The sequence below is a fragment of the Electrona antarctica genome (genome assembly GCF_951216825.1).
Source record: "Electrona antarctica genome assembly, chromosome: 20".
Lineage (NCBI taxonomy): Eukaryota > Metazoa > Chordata > Actinopteri > Myctophiformes > Myctophidae > Electrona > Electrona antarctica.
Genome location: NC_136801.1, coordinates 4,043,429 through 4,067,544, shown reverse-complemented (window position 1 = coordinate 4,067,544; position 24,116 = coordinate 4,043,429). Strand labels below are relative to the sequence as shown.

Below are 24,116 nucleotides of genomic sequence, written 5' to 3'. Positions count from 1 at the left end.
AAGAACAGTGTTGAGAAATGAAAATGTGAGCCTAATCAGGGCTGGGTGAAGCTCTGCTTAAAATGTGCTGCCATCTATTGGCTTGATGCTTGCAGTGCAGCCCTAGACAGGTTTCTGCCTACAGAAAGCAGCACTCTACACCCCATGGGCACATTTGAGCCGACAGCCGTGGACAGAAGAAGCTGTGTTTTACGTCATTTCCGAGTTTTTAGACAGCTGGTGGATGGAAAAGAAGCTCCACCCACGCGGCAGGTTGCCGCTGGGGCAAGCTTTTCCGGGAATCTGGCCGAAGCGGCAACCTGCCGCGTGGGTGGAGCTTCATTTCCATCCACCAGCTGTCTAAAAAGCCGGAAAGACGTCGGGAGTCAGCTTCCTTTGGCCGCGCCTGTCGGCTCATGCTGACAAGGGGTGTCTGGGGGCGGGTACCCCCAGGGGTCCTTGAGGGGGGGTCCAGTGTTGTTTTCGTTGACTACTAAAACTAAGATGAAAAATGTTCGTTGACTACCTTTTTCCACTGCCGAAAACTAAATGGAAACTAAAATTATGAAAACTAAGCTATGATGACTAAAACTATAAGACTAAAATATACTGACAATTTAGTCAACAAATAAAAACTAGACTAAAATGTTAGGAAGGGACTAGTGGAGAAGAGATCTAGTATAAGTCATTTTACACTTGGTTGAAATTATGTATCTTTATTTTTACTATTAAATTGGTGCAGTAATTTCAGATAGGATCATATGATATTATCAGATTTCAGTCCTCTGGATTAAGGGAGCAGATTCACTTTCCTTCACGGGCTGCCCACTCAACGTAGCCTCCTTTGAAATGTCTTGCCCTGAGAAACGAGACATAGAGAGCAGGGAATATGTTTAAATTAATTTCTCAAAGGCAATAACATATAAAATATTGCTCTTTTCCTAATTGAAAGCACCACATAATCCAGTTTAAAGATATAATGAAATTAATAATGAAATATATTTCACACTTTTAGACATAACCATTCATAATGTATAGAAGTTGAAAATGAAAAACACATGTTAGCGTATTTTTACATCAAAAGTACCTGAAAGTCCAATATTAATTACTTCTGGTCAAACCAAAATGTAATGTGTGATTACATCAACGCCTCATGAATATAATCATGAATCATGATTTAATCTGATGGATAATTTTAACACATTGATTGTTTGTGAATGGTTCTCATGTGCCCTGTGTCCAGCATTCATGCCTTTCGTGTCACGTTGACTTGGGCGCTTGTCCTGTCACCGGAGTTGTCCTGTCACCGGTCAGACGGTGCATTATAAACTGACCGTGCAGTTTGCAACGTTCAATAGCCTTGCTAATTTGATTGAAATCCACTTTAGTTGGGCTGTAGCCCAGCTCATTTATTTGCTCTTTGGTCGATACATGTCCTGGAAATGAGTGATTTATTCTGCAAAGTATCTCTATTCTCTTCACAGGGTCATACCATCACAGGCGAATGACTTGCAGTGGTCATCAGTTTAAGAATATAGATTTTAAGATTGTATTGATAACTTTAACAGCATTCAGAGGGAGGTATTGCTATAGCTGCCATTCTGTGAATCGTGAAAGGTTGCTGTTTTCTGCTATGCAAATAGTTTTCAAACCATCCGCATATTTGTAAAGTAAAATTGTACTAACTTTTAAGACCTTTTTAATACCAAATTGGCCAAATGTTGTGAAACATTGTGAAAATAGCTGATCTACAACTAAAGCTTGCAACGCCTCGCAGTGCGGTCCCAGGGGGTCCCATGCAGCAAAATGAGTTAACAAAGCATAAATATCAGTTTAAACACGTTATCCCATTGACTATTTGGAAATAGTCTATATCTACAAGCCCAACGATTTGTGAACGTGTACATCTGCTATTTAAAAAACAAAACAAATACATATCAATTTGGGGGTCATTGACATGAAAAGGTTTGAGAACCTCTGTATTACAGCAGCAACAACAACAACAATATTATTATTAGCAATAGATGAATCAAGTCTTCTTTACCTACTGAAACCTAGCTGACGAGCAATATCCAGTGCTTTCATACTCCTGTGCCCTCGTTGGCAGTGGAACACTATGTTGTCATCATGTTTCGTGGGAACTTTCACCTCAAAACGCTGCTCAAAGTGCTCTGAGGACAGTTTCAAGGATTCCTCCAGGTGACCCACTGAAAAATAGAAGCATACAAAGTAAACAATGTCTTATCTCAGTGGATAGATATCCGGTATATCGTGTGTTAATATGTAGAATTGTAGATAATTATAGTTTTTTATTGATCTCTCTTCCCCCTTGCCCCTCTTTTTCTCCCCTTTCTCTAATGGAAATAACAAAAACAATGGAGCTTGCACAAAAACAAATTTCACCCACTGTTTTTACTGGTAAACCATGTAGATAGATAGATAGAATACTTTATTGGCAGTTTAAGAAAATTACAGAAAATTACATCATTTTAAAAAACGCCAAATGGACATTGTGGTCCACTTTGTAACATGGAACTATACACAAACATACTGTACAAACAAAACAACCATGAAACATATAACAAATAATCCTTATATATAAGTCTGGGAGCTATATACATAGGACATCACGTGATGTTACAATAAAGTTAATTCTGATTCCGAAACAAAAAAGAAAAACGGCATACAAATAGATGCGATGATCTAATTTGAACAGATGCTCTTATATCCTGAGCGACTTACGAGTGCAAGATCAGAGTAACTGGTCACATTATAAGCAAAGAAAACAGGTTCAGACGTCTTGAAACTTACATGGGATGTTAATGGCATCTGGAATATGTCCAGTCTGGAATTCATCAAGATTCCGGACATCAAACAGCTGAATAGTATGGTCTGACAACATGGTTTTCAGTTGCTCATAGGTCACCTCCTCTGAATCTGATAATGGACAAAAAAACATGAGGTTACATAATAATACAAATAATAAGAAAATAATGATAATAATATAACCCTTTCTCTATGAAGCACATTTAAAAGCGATGTTAGCAAGTGCTTCACGCAACGGCTGCCAAACCCATTTTGGGTGGGAACCCGTTTTGGTGTAAGCATTATGTTATGCTTTAGCTATTGAAAAATAGCAGATCTACAAGCTGATAGCGCGCCACCGAGTGGCGCGTTACGAGCTTGTAGGTCTGCTATTTTTGAAAAATCGACATAGAAACATAGCTTTTTCAGAAAACTGTCAGGATGTAGAAGACATTTTTAGAATCTGATCTCAGGTCAAAATGGGTTAACAGGAATGGCACCAATGCAGAATATCACAGAATGGGATAATAAAACAGTTAAAACAATAAATAAAAGCAATAAAAGCAAAGTTATTACAATCTGAAATAAAAAAGGAGCCCATCCGGAAACTAAATTGCTTGCTTGCTTAGTTTAAAAATGACACTGTGCAGTTTGTGTCTACACTAAACACAAATAGCTTGCTGATGGTGTGACGATTGTCCTGAGAGGTTAAAGTTGAACCTGTTGAACCGTTAAACTGGACCTTTCCATCAACAAAAGAGATGCATGAGGCTTCAAAGACAATATGGACCGTTTTAATGAAAGGAAAAGGCAAAGGTAATAGAGCATGCACCTCCACTCTAGCCCAGGTGCTGGACAAAAGGCAGTACAAGAGAAAAATCACACCCGTGTGAAGTAAGTGGTGCAACTCCGTGTGGGGGTCCCCGGGGGGGGGGTCTGGGGGGGTTCCAGACCCACAGGAACGCACCCAGGGTGCCGGCCTGATTCCGGCGAGCCGCCCCGCGTCCGAAACGGTTGAGAAATGACAGAGTTACTGTGTGGGGGTCCCTCTACTCAGTAGAGGGACCTCTACTCAGTAGAGGGACCCTGCAGCCCAGTAGCTATAATATTGCTTTCGGGGGAGTGTTATTTTCGGTCAAATCAGGCGGCACACCTGGACACATCAAACGGCACAGTAAAGTGCCGCGGCACACAGGTTGGGAAACACTGCTCTACTGTACCCTCCACTGTACTGTACTGTCACTGTACTGTACTGTACTGGCACACCCGAAATCACCATATATACAGTTAATATGTGCGTGTGTTTGTGTGTGTGTTAGGTTGCGCACAGGTGGTGAAAAACAACCATGCTGTTTTCGTGCTCAGACAGACCCAGCCACCCACCCACCCACCCACCCAGCCAGCCAGCCACCCACCCAGCCAGCCAGCCACCCACCCACCCACACACATAGTCACTTAAGCAAGTGGTTGCACCACTTAAAAACTAGGATCTTCTTCCTGAAGAAGATCCTAGTGATCGAAACGTTGAATCAATAAATCAGTGGAGCTGAGTTTTTCATACCGGTGTTGCGGACTCTATTTTTTCCTAATGAAATGAAAGGGACCATGGCATTTCTAATAAGCCTTGTCATAGCAGGGTAAAGACAGCTGTAGTGAATGAAATTAATTATAAGACCGTTTGATTTTAGGTATGCCAAGAGCAAACATTGACAATAAATTGTCAATAGGCCTATACTGTCAATGCTGGTAACTGGTAGTCTGGTAGGCTACACCTAATTCAATGTTATAACAAGTAGGCTATAGGCTGGCCTTCAGATACAGTTAGCCTTGAATCCACAAGATTCGATCAACACCAGATACCCATGTACCTACTACTAGGACTTTGCAGTGGAAATTATGTAAAACAAAATGTGTTATGCACATGTTATGCACATTTATAATAATTATTAAAATAATAATAATAAATTAATCATTTACATTTGGGGGATATCTTTCAAAATAATAAATAAAACATGTTCTAGACATTCTAATGATCACAAAAATATATTACAGGCATTTTACTTTTATCAGGGTTAAACGTCAGATTAAAAAGTCCAGAGATTTTGAAGTTGTGTGAATTTCTGCCTCTGTGTGGGGGTATTTATATGCAAATATCATGACCAATAGCATTGCAAGACTAAACAATGAACATCAATGATGATGTTTAGGTGAAAAAAAACCCAGAAAACAAAATAAACAAGTGTAATGCTTTGTGTCGTCCACTCACAGTTAACAGTTTTTGCATTGAGTTGTGCTTGAAATGTACTGTAATTCTGCAAACTGTTAATACATATACTTCAATCAATCAATCAATCAATCAATCAATCAATCAATGCTATTCAGGTATCGCGTCACCAGGCTTTGGTGAAGACTATTCAAGTAGGCTACAATCCAAGCCAAAACAGGTGATAAAACTACAGACCTTTTCCCCCTCACTGTATATGTTTCTTTTCCCTTTTTTACCTCCCTTATGATGAATTCCTGTTCTGTTCTTTGACTATATAGAAGTGTCTATTTGTACGTCTCTAAATGTTTTGATGAATTGAACAAGGTGGGCCCTCTTGTAAACAAGTGTAATGCTTAATTGGGTCGTCCACTCACAGTTAACAGACTGTTTTTGTATTGAGTTTGTGCTTGAAATGTACTGTAATTCTGCAAACTGTTAATAAATATTTCAATCAATCAATCAATGATCTTTACCGTTGTCAAGTGGCTGGCCAGCCTGGCCAGGCTTTGATGCTGATGATGTGACATTCCGTAAAACAAGAGAACCACAGATGAACCGGCGGCTCACAAAAGTCTGACAAACACGACTTGACAGCACACAGGACAGCATTGTGAAAAGTGTCAGAGGAGAGGAAACTGGGAGATTAATCCAGGTCGCAACTTTTGTGCACGACCGGAATCAATGTCACGTGATCTTTGTTCAAATACTGATACGTGATAGGCCTAGTACTGGTAATTGACTTATTGGTGCCAAATTCTAACTAAGGTTCACAAAAACTTTTACATTTTGAAAATGTCAGACGTGGATAAAATAGTATCCTAGACCTAGGGTATAGTAGAAAACAAAAACAACAGAGGTAAAACAAATAAAAAAAATAAAAAAGTTCTAAAGGCCAGAACGCAACAAAGCAACTTGACACAACTCCTTAAAAACATAAGGCAGTCCACACCAGTGCAACTCCTCGCAACTGCCATGGTTGCAAGTTTCATATGTTGCAAGGAGTTGCGTGAATCATTGGTGTGGACTGGCCTTAAGTTAACAACCTAGTGTAGTAGCCTAGATAAGCCATATCTCTTATAGGCTATTATTACCTGGACTGTGTGGCAAATGGTTAGATAATATAGTAACATGAGTGTGTGTGTGTGTGTGTGTGTGTGTGTGTGTGTGTGTGTGTGTGCGTGCCGCGTGCGTGCGTGTGCGTGCGTGTGTGTGTGTGTGTGTGTGTGTGTGTGTGTGTGTGTGTGTGTGTGTGTGTGTGTGTGTGTGTGAATACAATGACACGGAAAGCTGCGGGCACCATATTCTTTGGATGACTGGGCACTAGGGATGTCATGTGTGGGGTGGGCAGGGGTGGGCACTTGTGGAACTGGGCACCTGGTTGTTTTCTCTCTCGCGCTCTCCCTTTACATAGCACGACAGACAGACAGACAGACAGACAGACAGATTTACCGTACTTGGAAAATGGAATAATCTACTCAGGGGCACTAAGGGAATCAACTCTTTGTGAATATTGTGAAACCGTGAAGCAACTTGCAAAGCAATAATAAAGCCAGTCTCCAACAATTTAAAATGTAATCAAACACGCCCCAAAAGCGGTTTGGTGGTTTGTTACAAATTGCCAGTGAATAAATAAAATGATGTGAGTGAATGAGCACCGGGCAGGCACCACTAACCTGACTCCGCCAGATGGGGCAGCAGAGAGTACACTGGGTTCTCCCCTCCTGGGATCCCAGTGTACTCTCTGCTGCCCCATCTGGCGGAGTCAGGTTAAGGCACCGCACCCTCTGGCGGAGAAAGATTACGTCACGCACGCATGCGCAGATCCATACCGGCAGAAACTGCGGCCTAGTAGCGAATAAGGGGATTAGAGAGCCCGATCTGACAGGTCAGATATTCATACAAATACACTGCTTTGTACCGTAGTTTGGTAGCGCTCTGATTCAATGCAGGGGTTGGTTAGCCTTTCGATGCCAGCAGACATTTAGCGACCTCTCATAAAAGGGTTTGACGCTGTGATTTGAGCCAACATTAAGAGGTTAGATATCTCACTGTCAAGGTGCTAGCTCTATAGCTAAACAACATCGGCTTTACTAACATTAGCTAGCATGCTAGCAGTGTACTGGTGGTAGCCCTCTCTAAAACGTACATGATGTGGGAGGATTATTTATTCATAATCATTACTAATTCATACTTTGAATTTCCTCGTGTTGTCGCTGGCTTGAGAATCACTGAAGGTCACCCGCTTTTATAAACGAGAGTAATACCAAGCTAACGTTAGCTTACGTAGTATCCTCAGATGCCCCCCCCATGTCAACAACTGACATTGTCAAATGATGAATGCCTGGTTATTGTATCTCAAGTATTACCTAACTTAAATTATTTAAGTAAGATGTTGAGTAATCGGCAAGATAATATGGTCACATTTCTTTATTTAGTTGATATGATCATCTGATTCGTGGTCCAATTCGGGGACTCTGGGGAGATCCGATTGATTTGGTTTAATCATCAATCTATTAGTCTTGGCTCCTAGTGTGTGTGAGGACTCACAACTGATGAAACTGAAACCCAAAATGTTATGATTATCGCTGAACTGTATCCATAGCATTTTAGATTGTATATTGGAATGAGACAAGTTCTTAAGTGGGTGATGCTCTCTGTTGCTAGGATTGTGAGTCTTTGGTGCATGCTACATATGGCACATTTCTTAAGTTAATAATAAATGTGGTGTAAAGGTGTCAGGTTTGTACTTTTGTCCAGGGATTCTCAATGTCAAGGAACCCCAACTTCATATATATTTGGTAATTTGGCCGCAGACCCATCTAAAAGGATTTTCTGCCAGGAGCCCCCTAAAGAGATGTTTATTTTTTATACAAAATAATTCAAGATTTGACAAGCTCACAATGTGTCGTACTTTTTAGATTGGCTTTTAGATTGGTTTTATTTTTGCTATATTAACTTTTGGTGGGGACTCCCTGGGAACCCCTCAAAGATCCCCAGACCCAACTTTGAGAATAAGAATGGGACGATCATATTTATTATCGTTGTGATAAAAAAAACACTTGTCACAGAGATTTTAATTTATCGGGAAATTGTTCTCCATCATACACATGCATTTAGTACCACTTAAACTCTATACTTGATAAATCGGTCCTGTGAGGAGGACATTTGATGCGCTCTTATTTCATTCTACACAAATCAATTTGGCAAAAACAGCAGATCTTCAAGCTCACGACAACGCGTTGCAACTTGTAGATCTGCTATTTTCCCCCCAGTATAAGGGATGCTGGGGGTTCAAGTGTTTAACAAAAGTGGCATTTTAAGTTTTAAGCATGTTTTGATTATTGTGATAATATCGTTAATCACAATTATTTTTGCCACAGTAGTTGTGAAGTGTAATTTTCATATCGTCCCATCCCTATTTGAGAACCACTGCTTTAGCCTGGGTTGATCAATGCCATGCACACTGATATGTCTATCTATCTGCGTTCTGTATATGGCTATGTTCTTTTTGCTGATGTAGAAACTGTCCTGACCAGGGATTCAGGTCCACACTAGCCAGTCTTACCAACCTGTATATTTTAAAGATGGAGTGCCGTGATTTCACCTTAACTGAAGCTGCGCCCACAGCTGTTGTTGTATGATAAAGGGGGAGGGGTTATGGGAGGGGATGATATTGTGATGTTCTATATCACTGTTTTTTGGCACGTTTGACTGTCAAGGTTTCAACCCCCAAGGAAGAAACCCTAAATACAAAGGGAAGATATCTTTGCCCCTAACAACCACACCAAGGGGTCTAATGAAGTACTCTCACCTCATAAACACATGAAAACTGGAAAAAAATAATCACGGCACTCCATCTTTAAGCTAATGTGGCCCAAATTTCATTGAGTTTGACTGCTACGCCCTTCCGTTCTACTAGGCTACACAATGAGCCAGAGTAAGGACAATGCACTTCTGTTTCACTAGGCTACACAATGAGCCAGAGTAAGGACAATGCACTTCCGTTTCACTAGGCTACACAATGAGCCAGAGTAAGGACAATGCACTTCCGTTTCACTAGGCTACACAATGAGCCAGAGTAAGGACAATGCACTTCTGTTTCACTAGGCTACACAATGAGCCAGAGTAAGGACAATGCACTTCCGTTTCACTAGGCTACACAATGAGCCAGAGTAAGGACAATGCACTTCCGTTTCACTAGGCTACACAATGAGCCAGAGTAAGGACAATGCACTTCTGTTTCACTAGGCTACACAATGAGCCAGAGTAAGGACAATGCACTTCTGTTTCACTAGGCTACACAATGAGCCAGAGTAAGGACAATGCACTTCTGTTTCACTAGGCTACACAATGAGCCAGAGTAAGGACAATGCACTTCTGTTTCACTAGGCTACACAATGAGCCAGAGTAAGGACAATGCACTTCTGTTTTACTAGGCTACACAATGAGCCAGAGTAAGGACAATGCACGACTCAAGAGCTACAAGAACAAGTCGCTCAACACAGACGAGATGAGGAGGAGGAGGGAAGAGGAAGGTCTACAGCTACGCAAACAGAAGAAGGATGAGCAGGTAAGCCACGTTTGGGAGGAATGGTAATGAATTAACCCTCTGCCCTTTCTAATGACATGTTGGCCTTTATGATGACATTCATGTCATCATTGGTGTGCTTAACCTGCACGGTGTCCTTAACCTCTTTAACCCTAGCATCCCTCCATTGTTTTCTGTATACATTTATTGCATTTGCTACTAGTGTTTACAGATTTTATTTTATTATGTCTTTAAATGTCTTGATGAATTGAATACATATAGGACCACAATGGAAACAAGCCCTTAGGAAACAAGGGTTTTTTTTGTTATTGTTTTAGCATTCATTGTACAATTTGCAAACTGTTGTACAGGGTCAGCACTTGTCTGTCGGGCGGGGGCAAGTACAGGTCATGTTAACACTCACAAAAAATAATCCCGCTCTGTGCTCAGGACGGAGATTAATCAAACGTTCCGTCTCTTAATCATTATCATAACGGAGCGTACCAGTAGCGTCGATTGTCATTCGATGTCATTTCTGGTTGGGACGTCATCCAAAGTGGTCCCCCTCCATTTTAGTGGATGGAACTCTTGATCTAAATCAATGCTTCCAATTTCTTTTTCCAAGTTTTTGACGGCCCATCGCGGTCCCGTCGGCGTTAGAAGTAATCATACTTCCCGTTGTTGTCGATCCCCTCGGGGGTGTTTTGGCTACTTCTAACTACTTCCAAAATGGCGCGGAGCAACCTTGAAATAGGCTCTGAACTGAAGCTGCAAATCGCTGGGCGCCCTGATGTAATGGTTCCAAATACCCCCCGGGTGTTCAGGGTGTTAACTACTTGCCCAGTTCTTGCCCAAAGATCATGCCCTTCTGCCCGTAAAGATCATGCCCTTCTGCCCGTAAAGATCATGCCCTTCTGCCCGTAAAGTAAAGATCATGCCCTTCTGCCTGTAAAGTAAAGATCATGCCCTTCTGCCCGTAAAGTAAAGATCATGCCCTTCTGCCCGTAAAGTAAAGAATTAGAAGGCATTTGTAGAATCGGCCTGCAGGTCTTTTTTTTTAAATATTTGGCCTGCAGGTCTTAATGGGTTAGTGTGTATATATATATATATATATATATATATATATATATATATATACTGTAGATGTAAATCAACGACACTGTTCTCTGCTGTCGCAGCTCTTCAAACGGAGGAATGTTGCTACAGTGGATGAGGATGGAGCCCTGGAGGATGATGGAATGGCTGATAGCGGCTATCTGGAGTCCCAGGCCAACAATATGGATCCACTGGTAAGGATCATTACTAAATGGACCGATCGCTGTCTGTCTGTCTGTCTGTCTGTCTGTCTGTCTGTCTGTCTGTCTGTCCACTTCCGGGTCACCAGTGAAATGCATGTTGGGACGGACACAGATTAATACTGGGACACACTTTTCCGCGTAAGAGACCCACACGGACAGCGACCGAGCAAAATAGACAGCGGGTAGCTTGAAGCTTGAAGCTTCTTGATCAAGAAAATAATCAGCAGCCCTTAATGTAAAAGCGCTCTGTTCACAGGGCGCGGCCATCTCTGAGGACATGACTCAGATGATCTTCTCCGACTCTCCTGAGCAGCAGCTGGTCGGCACTCAGCGCTTCAGGAAGCTCCTGTCTAAAGGTAAGGCTACCGTCCAGCATGCAGCCTCACCTTTCAACGTGCTTTAACCCATTTTGACCTGAGATCAGATTCTAAAAATGTCTTCTACATCCTGACAGTTTTCTGAAAAAGCTATGTTTCTATGTCAGTCGTTCTTCGATTTTTCAAAAATAGCAGACCTACAAGCTCGTAGCGCGCCACTCGATGGCGCGCTATGAGCTTGTAGATCTGCTATTTTTCAATAGCTAAAGCATAACATAATGCTAACACCAAAAGGGGTTCCCGCCCAAAATGGGTTAAGTCATTAGATACGTTGTCTGTGTGTTCTGACTGAGTCTGCATTCACACACTGCTCTGCCTGGTGTCACACAGAACCCAACCCCCCTATTGATGAGGTCATCGCCACTCCCGGGGTGGTAGATCGTTTTGTGGAGTTCCTGAAGAGGAGAGAAAATTGCACATTACAGGTACACTTCATGTGGTATTTCAGTGGTTGTGCAGGGCTTTTGTCCTAACACCCCGAGCGGCATACACGGAGTTCTCCGTCCTATCAAATAGTAACACCCAGCGCTCAGGACGGAGATTAACCGTTTCCGTCCGTCCGACGTGTCCACACGTCCTAGGGAATCTAATCGACGGATGCATTGGACGTGTGTACACGTCCTAGCGCATCCTCAATGATATCAGGCGAGGGGAGAATATTCAGATTTTAATTTTTCAGTCGGACTCTCGGCCACCGTACTTCGCTCTTCAGTCATATTAGCTTACCGTTCACTAGCCTGTTAGCGCGGCAGAAAGAATGCCTCGTATCTGCTCATCTAGGGCGCTCTCCGTGGTTTTGATCTGATGGATATACTAGCGCTTCATTTCTGCTCCTCATCCGCCTCTCGTTCAAAATATGGACGCTTTTTGGATCATGTATCGTATAAATGAAATCTAGAGCAAGGTAAGCTAGCAAAATATTGCTCCGTTTTCTTTCCTGATTTTTTCCGGGGGGGGGATCCTGGCACTGATTGTGTTAATGGTCCTAAGTACCCCCGGGCGTTCATGGTCTTAATAACCATTTGCACTCTCAATAACTATTTGATCCTGACCTATATTTTAATGAAATGAAATGAAATGATTACTATATTTACCCAGGGTATCTGGGCTAAGCTCAAGAACTTGTTTCCAGCCAGGCCCTGCTCATAGAACATTTCATCGTAGTGGTTCAATGCCTTGTTCAAGGGCACTTCAGCGGTGGTAATTTTAACGTGTCGGACCGCTGATTCGAACTGGCGACCTTCCGGTATCAAGACCGCTCCGCAATCCGTTCGGCCACCGCTGCCACATTATATAATAATTCATTCTTGTGTAGTGCAACTCATTTAGTTATTTTCAATAGACGGACTCAGTTTTTATCCAAATCGTACATCAAAGTCAAGAATGTCTTTCCACTCTGGTCGTTTTTTGCAAACAAGGTGTCAAACCCACAATAAAGTGAAAGGTGTATTTGTTCCTTTCAGTTTGAGGCTGCGTGGGTGCTGACCAACATTGCGTCGGGTACGTCTCACCAGACCCGTGTGGTCATCCAGGCAGGAGCGGTGCCCATTTTCATAGAAATGCTCTGCTCCGACTTTGAAGACGTCCAGGAACAGGTGAGAAGGATTATAACCCATTTAGACCTGACGACGAAATAAATTAAAAAAATCTTCTGAAAGAATATATATATTCAAAGATTTGTGCCACATTTTCACGATTTTTCGAAAATAGCAGACCTACAAGCTCGTAGCTACGAGCTTGTAGATCTGCTATTTTTCAATAGCTAAATAATGCTTAGTTAAAACACCAAAACTGGTTCCCGTCCAGAATGGGATAATTGACCTCAGTGCTTTCACTCTGACATCACACTGTGTGTGTGTGTGTGTGTGTGTGTGTGTGTGTGTGTGTGTGTGTGTGTGTGTGTGTGTGTGTGTGTGTGTGTGTGTGTGTGTGTGTGTGTGTGTGTGTGTGTGTGTGTGTGTGTGTGTGTGTGTGTGTGTGTGTGTGTGTGTGTGTGTGTGGGTGTTAAATTGTTTCACTTTTATCATTATTGTTAGGTATTATTTTTAGCCCATCTACAAGCTTGTTTATAAGGTATTTTTTGCTATTTGTCGTATGACAAAGTATATATAGGGCTTAAATGGTTCATGTCTGACTATAATTGTGATAATTGTGATCTATCCGACACACCAAAAGTCTGACATGTGCAAATCACCCGTTGCTCCTGACATGCATTTCTCTGACATGTGTTGCGTTGTGCTTGCGTTTAGGTTTCTGGTTTAAGGACTTCAGTGTTTTGTACCATACTATTGTATGAGTACCGAACAAAGAATGTTTGCTTTCGCCATCTTTGTTGAAGAAGAGTCTGGGCAATTAAGGTTTAGTCTTACTAGAAGTACTAAAAGTTTCTCAATCTTATATTTAGATTTAGTCTGGCTTAATCTAGTCACCTCTGAGGTAGGTTTCTGGAGGTCAATGATTAAAGTGTGATTACCTTTGAGGGGATTAAGTCCACCCATCAAGCCCATTAGTGTCAACCTCAGACCATCAGATCATGGTCTGATTTTGAATCTAAATGGCTTTGTGTTTCTGCTATTGTCCTGGCTCTGCTCTAATTAAGAGCAATTTAGAGGTTTAGGATTTTACTACCCTGTTTCCTGTAATGGAATAAATGGATTGGTATTGTTTAAGCCTTGTGGAAATGTGGTTTGGGGTTAGGGTATCAGACTAATGACTGTCGGACTGTTAGCATGTCGGACTCTTAACTCATGCCTGTACCCATTGTGATCACCGTTTTGAATCTTCCCTGACTATCTCCACCAGGCGGTGTGGGCCCTCGGGAACATAGCGGGCGATAGCACAGAATGCAGAGACTATGTGGTGACCTGCGACATCCTACCCTCCCTGGTGCAGTGAGTGGCAGCTCTGCATATTTCACCCATTCTCATACTGATAAAGCAGTGATTCTCATACTGATAAAGCAGTGATTCTCATACTGATAAAGCAGTGATTCTCATACTGATAAAGCAGTGATCATCATACTGATAAAGCAGTGACGTTGCTCTTTAACTGAAAGAACGCCGTTCCTCTCTAAGGTTGCTGGCCAGGCAGAATCGTCTGACAATGATGAGGAACGCCGTTTGGGCTCTCTCAAACCTGTGCAGAGGGAAGAACCCGCCTCCAGATTTCGCCAAGGTAATTGGTCCAGATACATTAACCACATTGCCCACCATAACTCAAGGTCACAGGCTGTTTGTTGTTGTAAATAGAGATGACAGTCAGCTGATTTGAGTGCTTTTACTCAAGTACATTTTCAATTCCATACTTTTACTTGTAACGGAGTAGTTCTAAATTGCAGTATTGGTACTTTTACTTAAGTAAAACAATTGAGTACTTTTTCCACCACTGTATGCCTATCCGTTGGCCAGGTATAGTAGTGACTCATCACAGCCAAAATGGCGCACCCCCCGAATTTGCATACCAAAGGTGCGAGGTTTGCAAGCCCTATACCACCCAATTCGCATTAGCAGCGACATTTCTGCTAAATGGGTGTGTAAAAAACATCTGAAACATCCACATTACCTTTGTGTGTAAGCCTAGTTTACATCAGTCCACAGCAAGCCTCTGAATGCTACCTCCGCCTTTTTTAGAAGGTGGTGCAGAAGCGGATGACCTCTCGGTGTGAATACAGCGTAACAGAATTGATGCTCGTGCCATAAGCCCCATTATACAACAGGTCGTTTCGAGGAAGCAATCTGATTGGTTGAAGCAGCCTTCTAGCCGTGGTTCAAACGAGCACCACTCCACACCTAATCAAAACAAAGAATTCTGCTGCTCTGTTCTCCCAGAGCGCAGCAAACTCAAACTCGGTGGCTAGGCTAGCTAGTTTCTTGGGACATTTGTGGTCCCAAGAAATTATATGTAATTGGCCACCGACCCCCGTCTGAAAATATGTAGTTCCAGGGACCCCCCAGAAGCAAAGATACGAGTTAAAAAGGTTCGCTAGTCTGAAAGAATATATATTCAAAGATTTGCGACACATTTTCATGATTTTTCAAAAATAGCTTGTAGATCTGCTATTTTTCAATAGCTAAAGCACAACATAATGCTTAAAACACCAAAAGGGGTTCCCGTCCAGAATGGGTTCCTGGGGTTCCCCCTCTCGTGTAATATTGTTTAAATCCCCACTTTTTGTACCTGTGTTCCCTCCAGGTGTCGCCGTGTCTCAGTGTCCTGGCTTGGCTGCTGTTTGTCAACGACACAGACATCCTGGCCGACGCTTGCTGGGCCCTTTCCTACCTGTCTGATGGACCCAACGACAAAATCCAGGCCGTCATCGACTCTGGAGTCTGCCGCAGGCTGGTGGAGCTACTGTTGTAAGGCTACAAGATGCACGCACTAAAGGCCAATTATGCATGTCCTTCGGACGTCTAAAAAGCTTACTGTTCGGACCAAGCTTTCCAATTTTTTTTTTCGAGGGTCAGGACATGATCTGTGGGTGCATGAGTTCTGAGACCGGCCATCAGAAGTTCAGAAATTCGGAATGACGTAAATGTAGTTAATATCACCTCCCTTTCCGGGGGACAAGTTTGATGCCGGAAGGAGCGTCGTGTATTGGGCTTGTCATCGCCTGTTCTACTGTAGGGAGTGAAAGTGCAGACCTACGCCACCTGCTGACTCCAAAAGTTCCAAAAGTAATCCGAACCGACTTTAATTTCTCCTTTTGGGACACTGAGCTTGTATTAAAAAAAACTGTTAAACTTGACCTTTCAGTCATTCTGCAGCAATTTGAGTACATAAACTTTGAATAAGATACTAGCAGAATATACTGCAGCACCATATGCATGTTTACCACGGCCAGCCCTGTTGTATTGCATCACCAATCAAAAGGAGAAAGAAAATCCAAGATCCAGCCACTTTGTATGCATCTTTTACTGTCTATTTATAATTTGAAACACCCTCTTAGTTTCCAATATAGTGACTGACTGACTGACAACACTGTTTTAAACAGTGTTGTTTTTTATTTTAGTTTTAGTCATAGTCTCTTAGATTTTAGTCGACTAAATCTACAGTTGATTTAGTCGACTAAAATGCATTTTGGTGGGCCTTGATTTTTCAGTATGCAACCAAGTGTAAAATGACTTATACTGGATCTCTTGTCCACTAGTCCCTTCCTATCATTTTAGTCTAGTTCTTATTTGTTGACGAAATTGTCAGTATATTTAGTCTTAGTTTTAGTCACCATAGCTTAGTTTTCATTTAGTTTCCATTTAGTTTTCGCCTAGTTTTAGTCGTCGAAATCAACTCTGTTTTACAAGCTGTAGTGTAATGTGTATTAGACCGTATTAATTATTAACCTGCAATCCTGCATGTGTTATTATAACACAAACGGCTGTGGGCAATCTGACGACTTTCCCTCACTGTTGCAGAGAGACATGTCGTGTACTTTTATCATCTTAACAGGCGTCTACAGTCGGTGAGTTGTGTTCATGTGTGTCTTAACTTTTACATTTCACACTAATCATTAGAATCCTGTGTGTTGTTCCTCCAGGCACTCGGATTATAAAGTGGTGTCCCCGGCATTGCGGGCCGTTGGAAATATAGTCACAGGAGATGACCTACAGACACAGGTAATGTTTGGGGACAGATCTATTTGATTCCCATGTTTCAAAGTGCCCTAACATTTGTGTTTGTGGGTTAAGAGGAAGGTAGGTTGTGCTGTATGTATGTGTGGGTAGCAAATAGCAATGGGATTGGCTGTTTGAGGTATTTGGTCTAGAGGGGAAGAAAGAGCGGACCAAGTACAGAGCCGACTCCGGTCAACTAAGTATTCGTTTACTAATTAAGTATAGAGGGTTTAAGTAGTAAACTACTTGGTGCTTGTTCTGTGCTTTACAGCACTGTAAATCCAACTGTGTAATTGCATTCAAGGAGAAGTCAAGTTGAACAGGAAAGTACCCTGTTAGCATTGGCAAGAAATACAAAGAATGACTCAAAATTCCAGATTACCAGTTCTGCCACCAAAACGGAATTAGTTCCCAAAGGTCGGCCGGCTTTATCCAGACTGCAACTGAACTAGTTTTGACTTTGGGTGTTGTTTGTTTCTGTGTTTTGTATTTTCCAGGTGATTCTGAACTGCTCGGCCCTGCAGTCCCTGCTCCACCTCCTCAGCAGCCCCAAGGAGTCCATCAAGAAGGAAGCCTGCTGGACCATCTCGAACATCACCGCAGGGAACCGGGCACAGATACAGGTGCCTGTTGCAGTTAACCCATTTAGGCCTGACGTCGAAATTAAAAAAAATGTCTTCTAAATCCTGACAGTTTTCTGAATCATGTTTCTGTATCAGTGGTGCTCCATATTTCATGTCAAGGACCCCAAAAATGATATGTAATTGGCCGACCCCCATCTGAAAATATGTTGTTCCAGGAACCGACCCCCATCTGAAAATATGTTGTTCCAGGAACGCCCCAGAAGCAAAGATTCGAGTTAAAAACGCTCTGAAAGAATATATATTCAAAGATTTGTGCCACTTTTTCACGATTTGACAAAAATAGCAGACCTACAAGTTCGTAGAGCTTGTAGATCTGCTATTTTTCAATAGCTAAATTATAACATAATGTTTAAAACACCAAAAGGGGTTCCCGCCCCAAAATGGGTTGACCTGAAGAGCGTCTACTGTGCTACATGATATGGTTTATCTTTGCTTACGGTCTCGCTCCCTGTGTCGTTAGATGGTAATGGATGCAGGACTGTTGCCTCCTCTCATTAATATTCTGTGTCGTTAGATGGTAATGGATGCAGGACTGTTGCCTCCTCTCATTAATATTCTGTGTCGTTTAGATGGTAATGGATGCAGGACTGTTGCCTCCTCTCATTAATATTCTGTGTCGTTTAGATGGTAATGGTTGCAGGACTGTTGCCTCCTCTCATTAATATTCTGTGTCATTAGATGGTAATGGATGCAGGACTGTTGCCTCCTCTCATTAATATTCTGCAAGTGGCTGAGTTTCGCACGCGGAAGGAGGCGGCCTGGGCCATCACCAACGCCACGTCCGGAGGCTCCACAGAGCAGATCAGGTGAGACGGAGCGTGACTCTCTCTCTTGACAGATCCATGAAATAACCTATATTATACCACAGGTCGTTTTCGAGGAAGCAATCGGAACTCGACTTCGACTTGCGGAACTCGACTTCGTCTCGTTCCTGACCGCATCCCTGTCGTGGCAATAATCACATTAACCCATTAACCCTCTCGTGTAATATTGCTTAAGAATTTGTCACCAACCATGGAAGAATCTTATCTTATCTTAAGCAGGTGGTTAATTGCATTCACCTGCCGTTTGAATGTAGGGATGGGTAAAACAAATGTGTGGATTGGTTAATAATTTATACTTCTGTACAGTAAATGGTCACTGATGTATTGGTCACAGCACTAGCTGTAGGATACAGTATTTAAATAGAAACTTGAGTCCCATCTCTTAGTCCTTCCTAATGCAGTTTACTTTGTGAAAGGATAGAAGACTAACCATACTGACTGAGGGATCTTGAGGACAAGAGTTGCTTTGCATATTAGGTGACTGATAGGCTAGCCTTAGTTCAGTGGTGGGGTGGGGTTCAGGGACTATCTGAACCCCAGTGGTGGGGTGGGGTTCAGGGACTATCTGGGTACCTGTACACTTTATTGTTACATCTTTACATGGGAAGGTATGCTGCAAACAGCAACACAACAAACGCGTTTCGGCCAGGGGCCTTCGTCAGCGTTGTAAATGTTGTAAACAGAGAGAAGTGACGGTGTTACCAGCACCGGGTCGGGAAGAAATAAATAGACCAGTCATCTTCCAATAGTGTGTGGGGACATTCAGACCCAAATGACCCCCCCTCCGGCGCCTTACTGGTCTGTTACTCTTGAGGGTATACAAATTCTCCATTTGGCTTTATTTGTACACTCTCAGAGTTATGGTTGTGCTTAAAATTAAAAGCAACAATGTTTGACTCTGGCCTGGGCCATGGCTCAGTGGTCCAGGCACCTTGGCTGGTAATCCAGTCTGGCAGTGTGCCGCGGGTTTGACTCCCGATCCTGACGGCCTTTACTGCATGTCTTCCCCCCCCCCCCATCTCTCTCCCCATTTCCTGTCAGCCTACTGTCTATCCCTCCATAAAAAAATATGAAATAAAGGCGAAAGCCACAAAAAAAACATTAAAAAAACAAACAATGTTTGACTCTTCTCGTGTGTGTGTGTGTGTGTGTGTGCGTGTGCGTGCGTGCGTGCTGCCCCCCCTGCAGATGCCTGGTGGAACTGGGCTGTATAAAGCCACTGTGTGACCTGCTGACGCTGATGGACTCTAAGATCGTACAGGTGGCGCTGAACGGCCTGGAGAACATCCTGCGACTGGGAGAGCTGGAGGCCAAGAGGGGTGGAGGCATCAACCCCTACTGTGCACTCATAGAGGAGGCCTATGGTAGGTTCAACCCATTCTGGGCAGGAACCCCTTTTGGTGTTTTAAAGCGTTATGTTATACTTTAGCTATTGAAAAATAGCAGATCTACAAGCTCATAGCGCGGCACCGAGTGCCACGCTATGAACTTGTAGGTCTGCTACAAGTTCGACTGACATAGAAACATAGCTTTTTCAGAAAACTGTCAGGATGTAGAAGACATTTTTAGAATCTGATCTCAGGTCAAAATGGGTTAAATGGAATGCTACACAAGGTCAAGGTTGTCTTTATTTGTCTCCCTTGGGAGAAATGTGTCTTGGAGACAGAGGCACAGCTGCATACACATAACAGACACGTACACATAAGAAAAGGAAAAACACCATGAAACACCCAACATATAAAACAGAGATATTGCACACATTCCCTTGATAAAGTGCAACTAGTCAATAAAGTGCATTCGGCAATCCCTGAATCTCTTATTGAGTCAATAAAGTGCATTCGGCAATCTCTGATTGAGCATTTTGATTGACAGGGGAACAAAAGAGTGTTTAAATCTATTATACACATACCGTGGAGTTCTATACCTCCTACCGGATGGCATTAGCTCGTACTCTCGGTACAACACATGCAAGGGGTCAGATACAATATTCCGAGCTTGTCTCAAAACTGCTTGTTCAAAGATGGCCTGGGGAGTGATGGGGGGGGGGGGGGGGAGGTGGACATGCCCATGATCTTCCCAGCCATATTTGCTAGCCTACTTATTTGAGATTTGTACTTCACAGTCACACACATTTGATGTTGCTATATATCTGGGTCAATATTCACCTGATTTGAATGTACTTTTTCCGCTCGCAAACCAAATCCTTCACCCAAAGCTACTGGTACTGTACGTGTGAGGAGTTTTACGTTGTCATAGTTGTGTTACAAAAGGTCACCGGCTTGCAGATCACTTACTCAAAACGGCAACTCTAATGCCTTATTTTGTTGCAGAGCTCTAGTTTTAACGCTTATCGGCCCAACCTTTCTCTGCAGGCCTGGACAAGCTGGAGTTCCTCCAGAGTCACGAGAACCAGGAGATCTACCAGAAGGCGTTCGACCTGATCGAGCGCTACTTCAGCCCCGAGGACGAGGACCCAGCACTGGCTCCGGCCGTCGACCTGACGCAGCAGCAGTTCCTCTTCCAGCAGTGTGAGGGCCCGATGGAGGGCTTCCAGCTATAATGTCAACTCTCCCCTCCATGCGCCACCTTCATCCCCACTGAAACCATTCTCCTTCGCCCTCCTCTTCCTCTCTACCCACAACCACGGGTGGGGGGGAAAAAACCCTGCTTCGAACCCTGCCCCCTCCCCCTCCCCATCCCCTTCCCATCTCAAAGAGAGATCGATTTAATCATCTTTATCATGATTATAAAAAAAAAAAAGTGTAATATTACCGGAGCACATCTGTGTGCGTGTGTGTGCAATGCAGGTTCAAGTTCATGCAGTCTTAGTTTGTGAAGGATTCACTTCCCTTTTCCTGACTCGCGCTGAGCCCTCTACGTTTATGGACTTTTCCTCTTGAACTTATCCCACGTCAAAATGCTCGCTTCCCATCATCTACATTCCCCGTAATGATTCGACGATTCCCGTCTCTCTCGCGAGCCAATGGGAGTCTGTTGAACCGTGCTGCTTGTCTGATGGAACTGCATTAGTGACTCTCAAGACAGACAACTGTGGATGTGATACAGTATATATACCCAATCCCCCTCCTCTCGCTCTCACTCACAAACGCGCGCACGCGCATACACACACTCACATCCCCAGAGAATAATGGTCAATCCTAAAACACTGGACTGACCGTATAGGACTGACCACACGACTGTGGTCAATGGCGTGGCGGCGTGGCCAGTCCTCTGAACTGACTTCTACTGAAGGCACTTACTATGTGACTCGGAGGTACCGTACACTACCTCCTCCTCTCTCCAGCCAGGGATAAACGAAACAGGAGCGCGGCAGCATCGGTGAGCGGTGGAGCTCACCTATTTAACCGGGCTGCGTGTACTGTGCACCCCTCCCTGGATACCATATCATGCATTCCTTCCTCCAGAGAGGGAGGACGGGGGGGGGGGACTCTGTCCATCCTCATACAGCCCTCCATCCATAAGAAACCCCTCGGAAACCATGGGAATTGGAGTCTTCCCTCGCACTGAACTGAGACTTTAATGGACAGACGTTAGACGAGACAAATAAGACTTAACCCTGGAGCCTATATGTCCGACAGCAGACCCGTAGGAGTTTTATTATAATCCTAGAGATCCTACCATAATTCCATTTTATTTGCAGCACTTTAGTTCGGGACCGACGCCAGCTCATACCGTAGTTTTAAAACGCTCGCCATTTTTGATGATTCATTTGTGTTTAACGGGACAGCTCTTCTACTTGTGTTTAACGGGACAGCTCTTCTTCTTGTGTTTAACGGGACAGCTCTTCTTCTTGTGTTTAATGGGACAGCTCTTCCCTCCTCAGGAAGGGAGGCGTAAAAGGGGGTGTTTTCCACATCCTCAGTCTCCTGTTGGTATGGCAAAGGACGACACAATGCAGCTTAATGTTTACCCTGTTTACCTGCCCCGTGATGGGGTCCAGCATATTGAGGACTGAAAACTGTTCAACGACGGACTAATTGTAGTCAGCAGATCATGATGCCTCATAAAACTCTTAAGAACGTTACCCTGACAACAAGTAAATTATATCTCTTGGAATTGGCTTTTTTAGCAAGGAACAGTCTCAAAATATGTCTTCCCAATGTAATTGTTTTGTTTTTGTTTTTATCTTTCTAAATCAATGCCACAAACCTATTTTTGGGGGGGAAGGTCTACCCTAGAGTGTTGTAAAAAATATTGAAAGATACCTTTTTATTTGGGGAGGCAGAATCTCATTTTTCTGATGGTGCCATAATTAATCCGTATTCAGAAATCCAGCCGGGTAATATAAGGAAAATTAAAAATCCAGATTAAACTTGAAAATACTGGTGATTTACATAAGTATAACAATGCTGAATTATTGTTTACCAAGTCCTCTTTACATTTCTTTTCTTTTGTCAAAACATCTCTGCTCGAGATGACCAGCTCATGTATCAATACTGCTGTTGTATTGATTATTGTTTATGTAATTGTCCTCTGTTATGCCATTTGCATAAATGCTGTTTCATGACCTACTATTTTTGTGAAATGCTTTATTGTGGTTAGAGCCATAAGCACAGTTGCAAATACATTGGCTAATTTAATTGGGAGGTTTATTTTTTTGGCTTCATTTGTGAAATTCTTATTTCGCACAGTAATTTCAGTTACAGGTACAAATCCATTGGCTAGTTTCTTTTTGGCTTTTTCTGTCTTAATTTGAGGCAGATCTGTGTAGAGACAGGAAACCAAGGGGGGGAGAGAGGAGGAGAGCCATGCAAGATAAGACCCCATGATGGGGTCCAGCAGGGACGAATAGTTTTCATAATCCTCACGGGGGCCCACAGACTCTACGTCACTGGGGTCCAGGCACTTAAACCCATTCTGGACGGGAACCCGTTTTGGTGTTTTAACTAAGCATTATTTAGCTATTGGAAAAATAGCAGATCTACAAGCTTGTAGGTCTGCTATTTTTGAAAAATCGTGAAAATGTGGCACAAATCTTTGAATATATATTCTTTCAGAAGACTTTTTATTTATTTCGACGTCAGGCCTAAATGGGTTAAAACGAGACCAGTGTCCTGATGCTCGCTAGGAGCTGGTCTGGTCTACATGAGGCACCCAGGCAGATAACATCTTTTTGGGGGGACTTTTTCTGCCTTTATTGGATAGTATTAGTGAAGAAAAGACGGGAAACAGGGGAGAGACATAGGGAATGACACGCAGCAAAGGCCGTCTAAAACTCAGGACACAAACCCTGTGACGTGCTGTCAGGCTATATTGAGCCGAAGAGCCTGGACCACTATCCTGCAGCCAGGTAACATATTTGATTAACCAACATACAGAAAAAGCACCTCCAGTCCAGAGGAAAGGGCATTTTTTGTCACATCTGTAAAATGTATACCCTCTACAATAAACCCATCAAAAAGCTTCCTAGGCGCTATTGATGCAGAACCCAGGATGCAGTACTTAGGGGCACACAGAGGGCCGAAGTCCTGACGTCACTCGCTCATCCCCTGGTTCACGGAAGTCATTTCTCTATGGAGAATAACATGGGGTCATTTTAAAATCATCTCGTATAAGCATTGTGGTCCAAAAATAAACAAAGTGTCTCGGTTGAAATTGTCGGAGAGGTGGCTCTGTGTCGTTTTACGACCGTCAGTCACTCATGTTTGATACCGTCTGTTTCTAGCGAAAATGTAACTTAATTCAGCAGCAGTAACATTGGCGTTTTCTCTCTCGGTCAGTTGATTCTTCATATCCATATGAGTGAAACGGCCAGGATGACATGTTTA

The 24,116-nt window shown here is 43.0% G+C and overlaps 2 protein-coding genes across 3 annotated transcripts; one reads left to right on the top strand and one right to left on the bottom strand.

Annotated features, from left to right (window-relative positions):
- Nucleotides 1-700: 700 nt before the first annotated feature.
- LOC306913416 (thiosulfate:glutathione sulfurtransferase) lies at nt 701-5,682 on the bottom strand. Its single transcript, XM_079490047.1, has 4 exons — nt 5,524-5,682; nt 2,791-2,916; nt 2,028-2,186; nt 701-838 (listed from the first exon to the last, which is right to left on the bottom strand). The coding sequence occupies exons 1-4, from the start codon at nt 5,657-5,659 to the stop codon at nt 750-752; spliced, it is 510 nt and encodes a 169-aa protein (XP_079346173.1). The 5' UTR covers nt 5,660-5,682; the 3' UTR covers nt 701-749.
- A 1,182-nt stretch (nt 5,683-6,864) lies between these two features.
- On the top strand, nt 6,865-22,862 carry kpna1 (karyopherin alpha 1 (importin alpha 5)). 2 transcript variants are annotated; one of them, XM_079490013.1, is made up of 14 exons: nt 6,865-6,935; nt 9,487-9,620; nt 10,757-10,867; nt 11,133-11,232; nt 11,584-11,678; nt 12,717-12,848; nt 14,056-14,144; nt 14,328-14,427; nt 15,445-15,608; nt 16,784-16,862; nt 17,357-17,482; nt 18,182-18,309; nt 19,516-19,691; nt 20,700-22,862. In XM_079490013.1, the coding sequence occupies exons 2-14, from the start codon at nt 9,495-9,497 to the stop codon at nt 20,885-20,887; spliced, it is 1,614 nt and encodes a 537-aa protein (XP_079346139.1). In that variant the 5' UTR covers nt 6,865-6,935; nt 9,487-9,494; the 3' UTR covers nt 20,888-22,862. The 2 variants fall into 2 exon arrangements, with proteins under 2 accessions (XP_079346139.1, XP_079346140.1); XM_079490014.1 differs by lacking the exon at nt 6,865-6,935 and adding an exon at nt 6,972-7,085.
- The last annotated feature ends 1,254 nt before the right edge of the window (nt 22,863-24,116 follow it).